The sequence below is a fragment of the Cynocephalus volans genome, chromosome 8, assembly GCF_027409185.1.
Source record: "Cynocephalus volans isolate mCynVol1 chromosome 8, mCynVol1.pri, whole genome shotgun sequence".
In the NCBI taxonomy this organism is placed as follows: Eukaryota; Metazoa; Chordata; class Mammalia; order Dermoptera; family Cynocephalidae; genus Cynocephalus; species Cynocephalus volans.
In genome coordinates, this window is record NC_084467.1 from 78,962,532 (window position 1) to 78,978,023 (window position 15,492).

Sequence of the window (15,492 nt, forward strand, 5' to 3'; positions counted from 1 at the left end):
GCTTTAACCAAACCAGAAATAAGGATTACCTGGCTCCTGCTGTCTATATCCAGGGCATATATATATGACTTTATGATCCGAGGAGCTTTCTGCCCAAAAACAAATGGAAGAGAATGTGTCAGACTTCCTGGGATCATGGAAAGCTGCTTAGGCTGTCAGGGAGCTCTATCCTAATATTAAAGGTGAGTAAACTTAAAAGGAAAATGGTCAGTATTGGTCTAAGATGTTCATCTTGCAGATAGAAAGAAGCAGGGAATTTAGAAATGCAAGCAAAGCTCTCCTTGGAAATTTTACTGACTGCCTTGTAAACTGGATGAAGTTAGGATTATAAAGATTTAACCAAATGCTTTATTCACTTTGGGATGGCCTTCTCTGGAGCCTTTATTAAGATACTTTATTAAGCTGCTGGACTCTCTTTTAGGGGCTAATTAGACCATTGCCATTATCCCTGTTCTTTTTTTGTTTCCTCTAGGTTGCTTTCTTAGTAAGAGCAGCTTCTAATTAAAATATATATATATTTCTTTTTAACCCCCCAAACCTGTATTTAGCACGTAGCAAATACTCCATCAATATTTGTTACATGAAATGAAGTTTCTAGTAGAGGCTACACTAAGTGGGGCCTGTAAATACGAAAGCATTTGTGAAATTTTGTTGGCCTGAGTTCATGATTAAGGGACTGCTAGTGATAACTTGTAGAAACAGCTCTAGGGTTGTGTAGAATAAAGTGTGGATGCCATTGGTTTAGACCTCTTTTGTATTGTTGTATGAATAAGATATCATTTTCCACTCAGATGTGAGCCTTGACTTTTAGAATTGAAACCTAGGAAAAAAAAAAAAACAAGAAAATTCACAGCAGCGTATGAACACATTTTTGTTAATTCCTAAGATATTTTGCCTTACACCTTTTAACATGTATTTAGAGTTCTGTTTCTTAACCTTGAAGCAAATTTTCTCTGTGAACAGCAGTACTTTAGGGTTAAACCCAAAAGAGGTACTAAATTATACTTTGTGTAAAGTTCTTTTTATATTTCACAAGTTCTGAATTTTCTATAGTCCTCTTTCAAGTGTTAAATGGATTTATAAAAAGCTTTCGGTGATTAGCAAAATGGTTGAATTTTGCCCATTGTGAAATCTGATATCGCTAGGTTTTATATAAGAACTGTTTTTTTCAAAATCGGGGGGGGGGTTCTCAAATATTTTTGTTTCAGTTATTTTTGAGATATCTAAACCAACATAGTATTAGTAGGGAACTGTTTTTAAAAGTAAAATTTCTTATCTTGTAAGAGGGAGTAACTTAGTGAATTATGTTTTATTTGTATGTAGAATTATATCAGCTATAGAGTATTTTGTATAATTGTAATATCCTTAACTGTTAGTACTTACATAGTACTGGTAATGCAGAGGTCTGTTAGAAAAAACTAAATCATTCCTTTCCCATTTTGCAACTGAAGCATTTGTTATTTATTAACCATATGAATTTTTGATATCTGACTTGGGCGTGGTGTGTGATTCTGTGTGTACAGGTGTGCTTGTGTGTATAATGTCGGGGGAGAGTTATTTATAGTTATGGTGTAGTTTATCAGCTCTTTATAAACTTTAATTTGTTCTCCTTTGACTGTTTCAATGACGGATTTGAAAGTTTGACCCTCACCAGTCTCTTGGATATTCTCCATTTCTCAGCTTGACCAAGAAGGCTGATTATTTTTTCTACAGAACAGTGTAGAAAGAAAATGAAAGTTGCTACTTGATTGGGTAGGAAATTTATACCTACATGAAAAATTATTAGATTCATTAATCAAGTCATTTGGCTTCCTTGTTTTAATAGGGGTATTGAAGAGGTGCACATGGACCTAACTTTTTTTTTTTTTTTTTTTAAAGATGACTGGTAAGGGGATCTTAACCCTTCACTAGGTGTTGTCAGCACCACGCTCTCCCAGTGAGCTAACTAGCCATCCGTATGTAGTGATCCGAACCCGCGGCTTTGGCGTTATCAGCACCACACTCTCCCGAGTGAGCCACGGGCCGGCCCTCATGGACCTAACTTTTAAAGTCATAATTTAGGTGATTATATTTTCTGTTTTCATGCTAGAGTTTTGCTCTATTTCTAACAGTAATCTCATTAATGTATGTTTTCCAACAGACACTAACTTACCCACATTTACACTGCTAATGTGAACAAGAGCAAGATTTGATTCCAGGTCTCTTGGGCATCAGAGTTATGCTCTTTCTAGTATAATTTGCCACCTTTTACTGTAAGTAATTTTAATTTGAATGTTTTTAACAGAATAAATGAAATTGAATAACAAATTTTTATTTTATCTCAGATTACTTCATGTACATAATACTACATACTAGTTTAAAATTTAAGAAATTGGCTAATAATCTTCATTTAAAGACTGACTAAGACAGGGTTCCTTTTCTCCTCAAGGATTCTTTTTTTGCATTCAGATTCAGCAAACATATTTGGGGGCTTACTCTGTGTCAGACCCTGAACAGGGTATTTTCAATACATGACCCTGTGAGGAAAGTATTATTAACAAAATTTATAGATGTGGCATGGATGCTCAGAGAGGATAAGTAAAATGCTAAAGATTTTTTTTCCAGTACGAGTTTAATAGTAATAATAGTAAGAGTTGTTTTAAAACATATTTGAATTTAGAATATAGCCTGGCATGAATATCTACAGTAGGCTATTACCATATCTACTTTCACTATCCTATTTCTGTTGAAAGGCAGTTTTAGCAGTAAAATAAACAAAGACTGAGGTCTAGCTTCTACATTTCAACAGCTTTATTGAAATAAAATTTACATACCATACAGTTCACTCATTTAAAGAGTGCAATTCAGTGTTTATTAGTATGTTCATTGGGTGTTGTCTAACCATCATAGCTTCTAATTTTTGAAACTGGTTTATTAGTTATTGATTTATTCTATTACTGCTGATCATACTTTTAGATAAGAAAACAGGATCATAGTCATAAAGAATTTAGATTTTAGCTTTGTCTTTATAAAGTCCAATAACTTCCCCCTTTCAGTTCTAGTACAAAAAGCTTCCTTGACCTCCTTGAGAAATGTTTGTTTACAGGAATGTTAAGCTGCTTTTCATCTGTGCCATCAACAAAAAGAAGCCTTGGAATGTGAAATCCACTTCCTCATAATGTAATTCTTTAAGTCCTTTGCAGTAGTCATACTGTAAAGGAGAACTCAAAGAATATATGCAATTATGGGTCTTTCCAGGTTAAAAAAACCGAAAACAAATCCCCAGATAACCATTTATAGTCACTGAGTCCTGATTCATTAAGGAGGTCAAACCTCAAGATATGGGATTCAGAAAGCTACATGCTGATCTCTTTCATTGACCTGACTTCACATTAGAAAGTCACTTGAGGATCATAATGTACTTAATATGTTATATGCATATGCATTTAATATACTTTATACAAACATACACACTCAACATATAAAAAGCAAATCTTGTTTTCAGAGTGCTACTGTATCTCTGATTCAGTTAATGTTTGAACATCCCCTGAGAGGTAGGAAGGGCATGTGTCATTATTTCGATTTTTTGGTGGTTAAAATGGGGTAACAGACACCTTAATTCAAGCCCTGTGTTTGACATAAAAGCTAATACCATGGCCGACATTGGAGGAAAGTACTGGTTTTCTGCCTTGGGACCTGGATGCTTCCTTAAGACTGTACCTACCATTCATGCCTTGGTTTTCATCCCTTGGATTACGCGTAAGGTCTGATATCTACACAAGAGTATACTAGACTAATACTAGGATAACATTAGAATTATTTGTAGTTTCTCTATCACATAATTTTCCTCGTGTTTCTATGCCATTGCATTTGCTATTTCTTCAGCCAAAATTGTATTTCCTACCCTCCCCACCACTCCATGTCTCATTCCTTCTTCCTGTCTCAGCTTAAAAACCACCTCTCTGTAAAGTCCTGCCAATTAACACATGTTGGTCTTGCCCTGTCCTGTGCTCCTCCTATACTTATTAACAAGGGCACAGTGATTTTCTCACTGTGTTATAATTGAACAGTACTGCTTATCATCATCTCATTAGACTGGGAGCTCCTTGAGGGCAAGGACTATATTACTCTCCACCAGGCACATGGCTGGTGGTCTTCTTGAATTCTGAGTGAATGTCAGGAAAGATTGCCTTAGGGACACTGGTGATTACATAATTTTATTGCTCCATATCCTCAAAGCCAAGGACAACAGTGAGAAGTTCCCCACTTCAATAGCCAGCCCTAAGCCAACAACACACCCCTGGATAACATCTGGTAGAGAAGATTTGGAGATTAAAGTTTCTCTTAATTCTCTCAGTTAGCTCAGGGAGGCCATTTTTGTGCCTCAGGTTTCCTCATACTGGGCAATAGTAATGCCTACATCACTGGGTTATTGTGAGAATCAGTTGAGATGTTGTATAGGAAAGTAGTTTGCAAACTGTAAAGCACTGCAAGCATGAGAACTAAAGAATGGCCATGTAAACTGGTAAAAAGAACATGTGGTTTGACCTTAGCTGGGATTTTAAATCCAGACTTCACTACTAATTATTCGAAGTCCACTTTTCCTTCTGTGAGCCTATTTCTTCACCTATCAAGGGTAAATAACACTTTGGAAGCTTAGAGTAATGTTGTGAAAGTTAAATGGGATTCAGACAATGTTCTACTCTCTTCCATCTGTGTATGTTCAACTTCTTTTAGCCAGAGCTTTTGTACATTGTATGTTCTTGCACCCTCTTTTCTATGGCAAATTCAATCCCTTGTACTCCAGGGAGAGCAGGCCCCTACTCATGCGCTTGGGGAGATATATGGTAAAGGGAGACCACCAGGGGAAGGGACAGGTTTCCCTGGCCAGTGACCCCAGCCAGCCTGGATGTGCCTTGGGACAGCTGAGGGAAAGGCTGCTGTCACAGGATATTCCTACAGCAGCTGTTTCTGCTGCGGCTTCTTCTACCATTTATTTCTGAAACGTTTTTATTGATGTGAAGGCAGACATACCTAAAAAGACACATAGCCAAGTATATTAATCTCATTTTATAAACTGAACACACCTGTATAATTCGATTATTCTCATTGCTGCCTAATATTCCATTTTGTGAATATACCCCATTTCATTTTTCCATTCTGCTGTTGATAGGCATTTAGGTAGCTTCCAGTTTGGAGCTGTTGCAGATGATACTGCTATGAACATCCTTGTACATGTCTTTTGTTTAATATGTGTGTGTCTCATGGATACATTCTTAGCAGTAGAATTGCTGGGCCATAGAGTATGCATATGTTTAGTTTTAGCAGATAATGCCAAAAAGATTCCTAATATGTTTGTACAAATTCACTCTTCCACCAGCAGTGTCTGAGTCCCAATTGCTCCCACAATCTCACCAGTACTTAGTATTGTCTGTCTTATTAATTTTAGTAATTCTGGTGGATTTTATAATATTGTACAGCATTTTGGAAATGGAGTCATTCCCTTAGCCCACAAAACCTGAAACTCTAAACTTTCATACATTCATTTTCAGGAATGTACTCTGTACAAAAGTAGGGGATTATATCAGATGTAAAGCTCCTAGTACAGTGCTTGGAATATAGGAAGATGACAAACTTTAATTACTATTACTGTCATCATTGTTATTATTATCACTAAATGTCTTCTGTGTCCTTCAGAAGTGGGAGTAGGGCATGGTGGATACAAGAGTAAATAAGACATAGTGTCCGCCCACCAGGAGCTTAGGATCTAGTTGAAGAGACCAGGATTGGAAACAGATTACTATTAGACAATATGATAGGAATTTGAAGGAAAAGGTAGTGCTTAAGCTGGGACTTAAAGAATAAGTAAGAGTTTATATTAGTCTGTTTCTATTTCTTATAACAAAATACATGGGTAATTTATAAGAAAATGAAATTTATTGCTTATAGTTTCAGTGGCTGAAAGTCCAAAGTCTAGGCAACACATCTGGTGAGAGTCTTTGGTGGTGGCTTTACAGCAATGCAGGAGCCTTACATGGCAAAAAGTGGCAGAGAGATTCTCACATGCTCTCATTTTAAAGCCCTCACAACCACACCCATGACCACCATTATTAATCCACTCATTAGGGTGTGATTATCAGAATATAATTACCTCTTCAAGGCCCCACCTTTCAATTACCATAATACGATTTCCCACCCTCTCAATACTGTCTTAAGTGGGGGCCAAGTTTTCCATACCTGGAACTTTGTGGGGCACAATTTAAGCTTTGGTGAGTTTCGGATCAGGGACATTCAATCCACAGCATAGTTCAACAGAAAGAAGAAAGTGAAATAAGCTGGAGGAAATAGCAAGGGCACAAAACCTTTGGTGGGGGTGGCAGAGTAGAGGGTGCACTGGAGGAAAAAAGCTCATTTGAGGCTGGAGTTGTTGCGTGCTGTTTTGTTATTACCCTTACAGGGAACGTGGGAGCCAACCTGGCAACCATGTGTGAAATTACAGTACTCATGCTATGCTCTCTCTGCCACCACCTTTTAACTTTTTCTTCCTCCACTGGGAAAGCGATCAGCCTCTTCTCTCTCCTGGGATCAGGTGCTTGAAAAACCACCACTGAAGCTTTCACAGCTGCAAACTATCACTGGTTACAAGGATTCCACAATTTCTTTGCTCTGTGGTCCTTTAACTGTTTATTTTTATGCTGAGGCCTGGCTTAGAGTTTTTAGTTTTGTATGAGCCCAGGTTGCTTCGTGGTGGCAAATCAGTTTAATAAAATGCTTCTCTGCCCAGTACCAAATATAGACAGTTGTTAAATGTTCTCGAGGAATTTTTATGATGCTGAAGATGGTGATCAAGATCTCATACATTGTTTCACTAATTTATACCTGCTATGTGTCAGGCATTGGAGATATAAGGCAAGGAAGGAAGATGGACTTGGTCTCTGTCCTCACTGAATTGACAGTCTAGTGGGTGATCAGACAAATAAACAGTGTGACACGGGCTGTGATGAGCGGAGGTACTGAGTCCTGTGGGAGCACATTGGAGAAGCACCTCACCCAGACGGGGGTCAGGGAAGGAACGCTGCCTGGAAAAGGCGACAGAAGCCTGATAGCCTAGTTGAAGGGGAGTGTGAAGGAAGTGTTCCAGGCAGAGGAAGCATTGTATAGGGGGAGCAGAACACAGGGGAGAATGGCTTATTGAAGGAACTGGAAGAAGTTACTGACCTAGGGCATAGGGCGTCTGGAGAGGAGAATTTTAACCAAAGGAACCACAGCAAGGAGATCAAGATTGGAGGCAGTGAGGGAAACCAGTTGTAATAATCAAGGTGTAAAAGACAAATAACCAATACTCTGAGTACTGTGACTTTCAAAATTTACTTCTCCCTCAATCCTCCAACCCAAACATCCTGGCTTCTCTAGAACCCAATACAACTATTTGAAGAGTAAAGAAAAATCCTACTGAAAGAAGTGTTATGTGCCCCCCCCCCCCCGCAAAAAGTCTATTTTTCTATTACCCGTGCAAATGGCCCTTTAAAACTATGGTTCCTGAGTGTGACCGTATGTTTTTTGCCAGAAGTAAACCTATGTGAGGTTCTTTGTTTTGTGCGTTCTATATAGGGACTGAAGGGCTCAAATGACATGAGGTTGAGCTGTTTCTCATTTAGTTTGGCATACTGTGATTCCAATAGCCTTTTTTCCTGCTTAAATTTCCAAGCCACTTACAAGAGCAAAACCCACTCAAGATGCAGGAGCTGAAAGTAAAAGGGTTTTGAATGGGCATGTTATCTTGCACTTAGCCTACTAAAGTACAAATATTTTTTTTCTTTTCCCCATTTTGTTGATAATTTTGTGTTTTGGGGGTTTTTTTGGTTTGTTTGTTTTTTTGTTTTTTAACCAAGACCAGGAACCAGGCATTTCATACTTATGCCCTGAAGTCTAGGAATGAGATTTCGAGCAATTTTTACAAAATATAAGTATAAATGAATAGTTTAGATGTTTAGAGTTCTTAGGCTGTGTTTACCTAGTTACTAAGAGGTATTTCACTTATAAAACCAACTAAATACAGATGTGAGAATTGCTATTACATTTGAATAACTATTGTCTTTTTTAAAGAAATATTATGTGTCTGCTCTGTACAGCACTAGGCATTCAAAAGAAATAAGACATGGTCTCTATTTTCAGAGACCTACTCTAAAGCAGAGTGAGACAGCAGAATCCAAGTACTAATGCCACCCATCTCCATTGTGTCATCCAGGAAAGACACTAGTAATCAGTCACAGCACTGTTTTCTACCGAAGCCAGAGTCAGCCCCAGAATCTTTCTCAACACCGCACTCCAGGCAACTTTTACATAGCTAGATAAAAATCTATCTTCCATCCTTAATTAGAAAAATAAGTGCATTCCCAATATCTTGGGTACTTGCTTACCTTTTATTGTTTTGCCTTTACTAGATTTTTTAAAGAAAAAATTATTTTATGTATGAATATTGGAACCCAAGAACCTCTGAGAACGCAGGATATGGTAATGTTTTTCAAGAAGCTGAAATTTCCAAGTTCAAGAAAATAAACAGTTGATTTATGTACGTGATTACAGAAGCCCATTCCCATCCACCATAAACATTGTATTTGCTTGGTAACTTCCAGAATGATTATTCTTGTACTTTATTATTTGTATAAACTAGTTTTAGTACAACAGCCAGCCGGTAATGAATAGCTACCACATTTTCTGGTGTCCAGCACCAGGGCTTTCTTTACTGCTGCTGAGGTCACCTGCTTTGGTAGAAATCAGTGGTCTTACTGTTCTTGACTTATTCAGCATCATTGTCACTGATTATTTCATGCCCACCTGGGTCTTTGGCCGTCTTCTCATTTCACATGCTTTCCATAGGCACTGCATCAAAGACTAGAGTTTCAGCTACATATACTGATAAATCCCAAATATGTATACTAAGATTTCTCTTCACCTCAAGACCCTTAATTTCAGCTGTTCACAGGATGCTTCACTAGGGTGAGAAGAGCAAACATAAATAGCTAACAAATACTTACTCATTGCCAGAGGGTGTGCTAAGAGCTTTACAATCATTACTTAATGGAAGGGAGAAAGTAACTTTTCCCACAACTTTTACAAGTTATCATCCCATCATACAGATGGGAAAACAAGGCTTAGAGAATCACACCATTAGTAAGTGGTAGAACTAAGTGGAAATAAAGCTATCCGGAGATTAACAGTGTTCACAGACCCTTTAATTTTGGCTTATACAAAATAGACATCATCCCACCCTCCCTGCCCCAAAACTTCAGTCTTAATCTTAAATCAGTCCAGTTCATAGCACATGCCATCCTGCTCTCATATGAAGGTCCAGGAACCAATATAGCCTTTGTGCAGGCTATCATTTCTTACCTAAAGTACAACCTTTGCTCATTTTTTTCCTCTTCTCTTGCACTGGGAGAGAAATGGTACTAGAAACAAATTACCGTTTTTCTCACCTATGGTCCATTTAGCTTATTTTCTACTACACCTATCTCAAATCAAAAGAATAGACCTGGATGAGAATACTTTAGTTTGGAGCAGGCATAGGGTTTTTCTCATTTACTGTTTTCACTTGCATCTCCCTAATAATGTCTTTTGCTTTCTTGTTTTCTAGGAATGTTTACCCTTGCGGAAGTTGCTTCACTTAATGACATTCAGCCAACTTATCGAATCCTGAAACCATGGTGGGACGTGTTTATGGATTACCTGGCTGTTGTTATGTTGATGGTAGCCATCTTTGCAGGAACCATGCAACTTACCAAAGATCAGGTGGTCTGCTTGCCAGTATTGCCATCTCCTGTAAATTCAAAGGCACACACACCACCAGGAAGTGCCGATGTCACCACCGACATCCCGAAGATGGAAGCAGCTGCTAACCAAGACCAAGATGGGCGGACAACAAATGACATTTCCTTTGGCGCATCTGCTGTGACACCTGACATACCTCTCAGAGCCACATATCCTCGCACAGATTCCATGGTCATAAATCAGGAAGCAAAGACAGAAAAGAAAGATCCAACAGGCCGAAAAACAAACTTGGATTTTCAGCAATATGTATTTATTAATCAGATGTGTTACCATCTGGCCCTTCCATGGTATTCTAAGTACTTTCCATACCTTGCTCTTATACATACTATTATTCTCATGGTCAGTAGCAACTTTTGGTTCAAATATCCCAAAACATGCTCAAAAGTAGAACATTTTGTTTCAATATTAGGAAAGTGCTTTGAATCTCCTTGGACTACGAAAGCATTATCTGAGACAGCATGTGAGGACTCGGAGGAAAACAAGCAGAGAATAACTGGTGCCCAGACTCTACCAAAGCATGTGTCTACCAGCAGTGAGGAAGGCAGTCCTAGTGCCAGTACCCCAATGATCAACAAAACTGGCTTCAAATTTTCAGCTGAAAAGCCGGTGATCGAAGTTCCCAGCATGACCATCCTGGATAAAAAAGATGGGGAACAGGCCAAAGCCCTGTTTGAGAAAGTGAGGAAGTTCCGTGCCCACGTGGAAGACAGTGACTTGATCTATAAACTCTATGTGGTCCAAACAGTTATCAAAACAGCCAAGTTCATTTTTATTCTCTGCTATACTGCAAACTTTGTCAATGCAATCAGCTTTGAGCACGTCTGCAAGCCAAAAGTTGAGCATCTGACTGGTTATGAGGTATTTGAGTGCACCCACAATATGGCTTACATGTTGAAAAAGCTTCTTATCAGTTACATATCCATTATTTGTGTTTATGGTTTTATCTGCCTCTACACTCTCTTCTGGTTATTCAGGATACCTTTGAAGGAATATTCTTTTGAAAAAGTCAGAGAAGAGAGCAGTTTCAGTGACATTCCAGATGTCAAAAATGATTTCGCGTTTCTTCTGCACATGGTAGACCAGTATGACCAGCTGTATTCCAAGCGTTTTGGTGTGTTCTTGTCAGAAGTGAGTGAAAATAAACTTAGGGAAATTAGTTTGAACCATGAGTGGACATTTGAAAAACTCAGGCAGCATGTATCACGCAATGCCCAGGACAAGCAGGAGTTACATCTGTTCATGCTTTCAGGCGTGCCCGATGCTGTCTTTGACCTCACAGACCTGGATGTGCTAAAACTTGAACTGATTCCAGAAGCTAAAATTCCTGCTAAGATTTCTCAAATGACTAATCTCCAAGAGCTCCACCTCTGCCACTGCCCTGCAAAAGTTGAACAGACTGCTTTTAGCTTTCTCCGCGATCACTTGAGATGCCTTCACGTGAAGTTCACCGATGTGGCTGAAATTCCTGCCTGGGTGTATTTGCTCAAAAACCTTCGAGAGTTGTACTTGATAGGCAATTTGAACTCTGAAAACAATAAGATGATAGGACTTGAATCTCTCCGAGAGTTGCGGCATCTTAAGATTCTCCACGTGAAGAGCAATTTGACCAAAGTTCCCTCCAATATTACCGATGTGGCTCCACATCTTACAAAGTTAGTCATTCATAATGACGGCACTAAACTCTTGGTACTGAACAGCCTTAAGAAAATGATGAATGTCGCTGAGCTGGAACTACAGAACTGTGAACTAGAGAGAATTCCACATGCTATTTTCAGCCTCTCTAATTTACAGGAACTGGATTTAAAATCAAACAACATACGCACAATTGAGGAAATCATCAGTTTCCAGCATTTAAAACGACTGACTTGTTTAAAATTATGGCATAATAAAATTGTTACCATTCCTCCCTCCATTACCCATGTCAAAAACTTGGAGTCACTTTATTTCTCTAACAACAAGCTCGAATCCTTACCAGTGGCAGTATTTAGTTTACAGAAACTCAGATGCTTAGATGTAAGCTATAACAACATTTCAGTGATTCCAGTAGAAATAGGATTGCTTCAGAACCTGCAGCATTTGCATATTACTGGGAACAAAGTGGACATACTTCCAAAACAGTTGTTTAAATGTGTTAAGTTGAGGACTTTGAATCTGGGGCAAAACTGCATCACCTCCCTCCCAGAGAAAATTGGTCAGCTCTCACAGCTCACTCAGCTGGAGTTGAAGGGGAACTGCTTGGACCGCCTGCCAGCCCAGCTGGGCCAGTGTCGAATGCTCAAGAAAAGCGGGCTTGTTGTGGAAGATCACCTTTTTGACACCCTACCCCTCGAAGTTAAAGAAGCATTGAATCAAGACATAAATATTCCCTTTGCAAATGGGATTTAAACTGAGATAATACTTGTACATCCATGTGCAAGAACGACTTCCTAGATTGCAAGTGCTCACGTGCAAGTTACTGCAAGATAATGCATTTTAGGAGTAGATACATCTTTTAAAATAAAACAGGATGCATAGAAGGCTAATAGGAGACATAACTGAATGTTCAATGTTTGTAGGATTTTAAGTCATTCATTTTCAAATCTTTTTTCTTTTTTTCTCTTGGGGAAAGGGAAGGAAAAAATATAATCACTAATCTTGGTTCTTTTTAAATTGTTTGTAACTTGGATGCTGCCGCTATTGAATGTTTACAATGCTTGCCTGCTAAAGTAAATGATTAAATCCACATTTTCTTACTATACCACCTTTTTTGAGGTGTCTTGATTTACTTTGCTTAGTTGGTGCAATATTGCTTTAACTCAAACCACTAAAAACACATTAATTCCAGACTTGTAAATTTAGCTTTGCTAAAATACTGATTTCTTTCCTGTTTTAATGTAAAGCACTTCACATAAGCACTTCTTATAATATTTGATTGGTGCTGCTGCTTCTGAGAATCCCGTTTTATAGATTCTTTTACACTCTTGGAGACGTGGAATGCAGTAAAGGTATGTGGATTTGAAGAATAAATAACATAACCCTAAGTAATAGTTTTTTTTCCCATAGTCTGGAGTTCTGATTATATGTTACATTTTTCTACCAATAATATGGGGTTTCCAATAAATAGAAAATTTTTCAAAAATTTAATTACAACCAAAATAAAAATTTTAATGACTTGTTGATTGACAACCTTCCAGTATCACCATTTGGAAGATAACACAAAATCAAATCAAGTATCACTTAATTTCTTGACCTTTTCATTGTTGTGGTGGTATTGGTGGAGAAAAAAAAAAATAGGACTTATAGTTCTTTGAGTTGGAAAACTCTTGACTTTCCTTATTTGTTTTAGTGACAAGCTGTATTTCCTGCGTTTGTCTGCAGTTGGGAGGGGTTATGTCCAGGGAAATGCTGGCAGAATACACTTTTTAGGTGATAGTTCTTCTTTATCTATCTTACAAAGTGTCTAAATCAATCTCAGAAAAGTCAAAAAATTTCCTGCCAGCTTTTTAGATATTAGTTGGCAGGTGTTGCAGGCCTTCTACAGGAATGTTTTTTCAAGAGGAAAAAATTATTTGGTTGATGCTCTGGATGACAAAGTAGTGTCCTCTGTGTACAGAGTGGACTCGATAAAACACTGGACATTCTCTTGTTGCTCCTAAGCAGCCTGAAGGATTTTGCAAAGAATGTGGAAAAATGGAATCATATCCTTTCCTCCCAAAAACTGAACTTGGGTGGTACTGGCCTATGGCCAGTAGAGGTAAATTTTTGCCTGCTGTAGAGCTTGTAAATACTCTTAAGTGGAAGGGTTCTTCAAAAAGTTTGTAGAAAAGTAGAATTAAAAGATAATACAAATTTTTCCATGAACTTTTTGAATATTCCTCGTATTATCATTAATAGAAAAGGCAGCAATTAGGAACAGATCTCAGCTCCAACATCCTGGCCATTCTCTTCCTAAAACGCTGGAGGTTGGAGTAGCTTATAAAAACACAACTTTGGAAAATCAGAGGATGATGGCAGATTTTTGGTACAAGCAAATTCTCTCACATATACACATCTTTCAGTTCTCTCAGCATTCTTTGATGTATTTACTAGTACTGATTATGCACCTGCATTGTGCCTGCCCGGTGCAAGGAACTGGGGGATTCAGTGTTGGAATAAGTCATAGCTCCTGGCTATGTGGAGCCTCATAGCTAAGTGAAGGAGATAAACATTAATTATGCAAGTAATAGAATTATTTGCATTACAATTATAATTGTAATATAGAAGGTGTGCAGAATCTGTGAATGAATAATGGCAGGGGTGAGGGTAAACTTAGAGGAGTTTCAGGGAAGTTTTGTACTTAATAAACTTTGCCCGTAAACACTCCTGGACATTTCCCTTCCACCAGCCACAGAGGGCATTGTTCTCCCTGCTTATTAATGCCACCGCCTGAAATTGGTGCAGCATTTTTAGACAGATGCCACATTGTCTTAATTGTGAAATAAACCAGGTCTTAGGATCTTTGCTTTATGTACTGGGGAACTTTTTTTTAAACCACTTTATTGGTGTATGATTGGCATATAAAAAAAATCATACATATTTAATATATACATCTCAATGAATTGTCTTCATTCCTTAAAACAAGTGCATGTTGTTTTTGAAAGTCACAAGTGGCAGGACATCCATGGCTCACCTTGTTTTTCAGAAAAGAGCCATCCTATAGGAGCCGGAATCTGTGCAGCACTCCCAAAGCTTGAGTACTGGGAGCTCTGCCCACTTGTACCTGCTTCCGATTTAATACTTGGGGTGCTGTCACTTAGAACTGATAGGCAGTATCAGCCTTGAAGCAGTATCAAAGGGTACCTCTTCTTTTGCCCTAATTTCTATTGACTTTATCAGCCCTTAATGATTTCCTTGAACTCTGAAGAGTTTACTGTCAATTGGTTTAAATGCCACATTCTGAGCCACTGTTTGCAAATAGCAATATTCTAAAAGAGGTTTCCTGAGAAATGCTGATTTATTTAACACACTTGAAATATACTGACTGGATTGTGGAGTCTTAACAAAACAACAGATGAGAGCAAGTCGTGAACCCAGATATACTGTCAACCTGTGTCCTCATGAATTTATGTTGGCATCACACGCATCAGACATGGGGGAAAAACAACTTAGAATGTACAAGTTTTGGCCTAATAGTATTTTCATATCTTTCTTCAAAGTCTCTTGAGCACCCGTCTGAAGAAAATAGTTTTAGAGTATCTTTACATAATTTATATCTGGATGAGTCCCAGAAAGTCTGAGTGAACCTGGTTTACTTGTGGCAGCAGAGAAGATTGGCTTTTTTGAGGGACAAGCTGAAATTGTTACAGGGATCCCATTCTTAGAAATGGAGATTTAGCAATTTAATAATAGGTAGAGTTCATTCTGTATATACCTCCAGGCCAGCAGGTTCTGACTGTGATATTTTTCATGTATAAAGAAAGAAGTCTTATGTTTTATTAATATTACCTCTAATTCTTTCTCTGTTTCCCCTGGTCTCTACTCAACCAAACTCTGTAAGTTGCTGATGGCAGCAAACTCCAAAGTGCCCTTGAGACCAGTGCCCAATAGTTGTTTGCATTCACCTTGCTGAATAAAGGCCAGAGTGCTGTCCTCTTGCTAAGACTTCTGGCAGCACTTACGTCAGTAATTCATTCCAATAAAATGGTCCCTTTATCAACTGAATCC

At 38.2% G+C, this 15,492-nt stretch overlaps 1 protein-coding gene across 2 annotated transcripts in view; it reads left to right on the forward strand.

Moving 5' to 3' along the window:
* The window catches only part of LRRC8D (leucine rich repeat containing 8 VRAC subunit D), a 118,043-nt gene extending 105,516 nt beyond the window's left edge, over positions 1–12,527 (forward strand). For both annotated transcript variants that reach the window (XM_063106107.1, XM_063106106.1), the window contains exon 2: positions 9,617–12,527. In XM_063106107.1, the coding sequence (XP_062962177.1) occupies positions 9,619–12,195 (2,577 nt within the window). In that variant the 5' untranslated portion in view covers positions 9,617–9,618 and the 3' untranslated portion in view covers positions 12,196–12,527. The remainder of the gene's footprint in view (positions 1–9,616) is intronic.
* Positions 12,528–15,492: the final 2,965 nt, after the last annotated feature.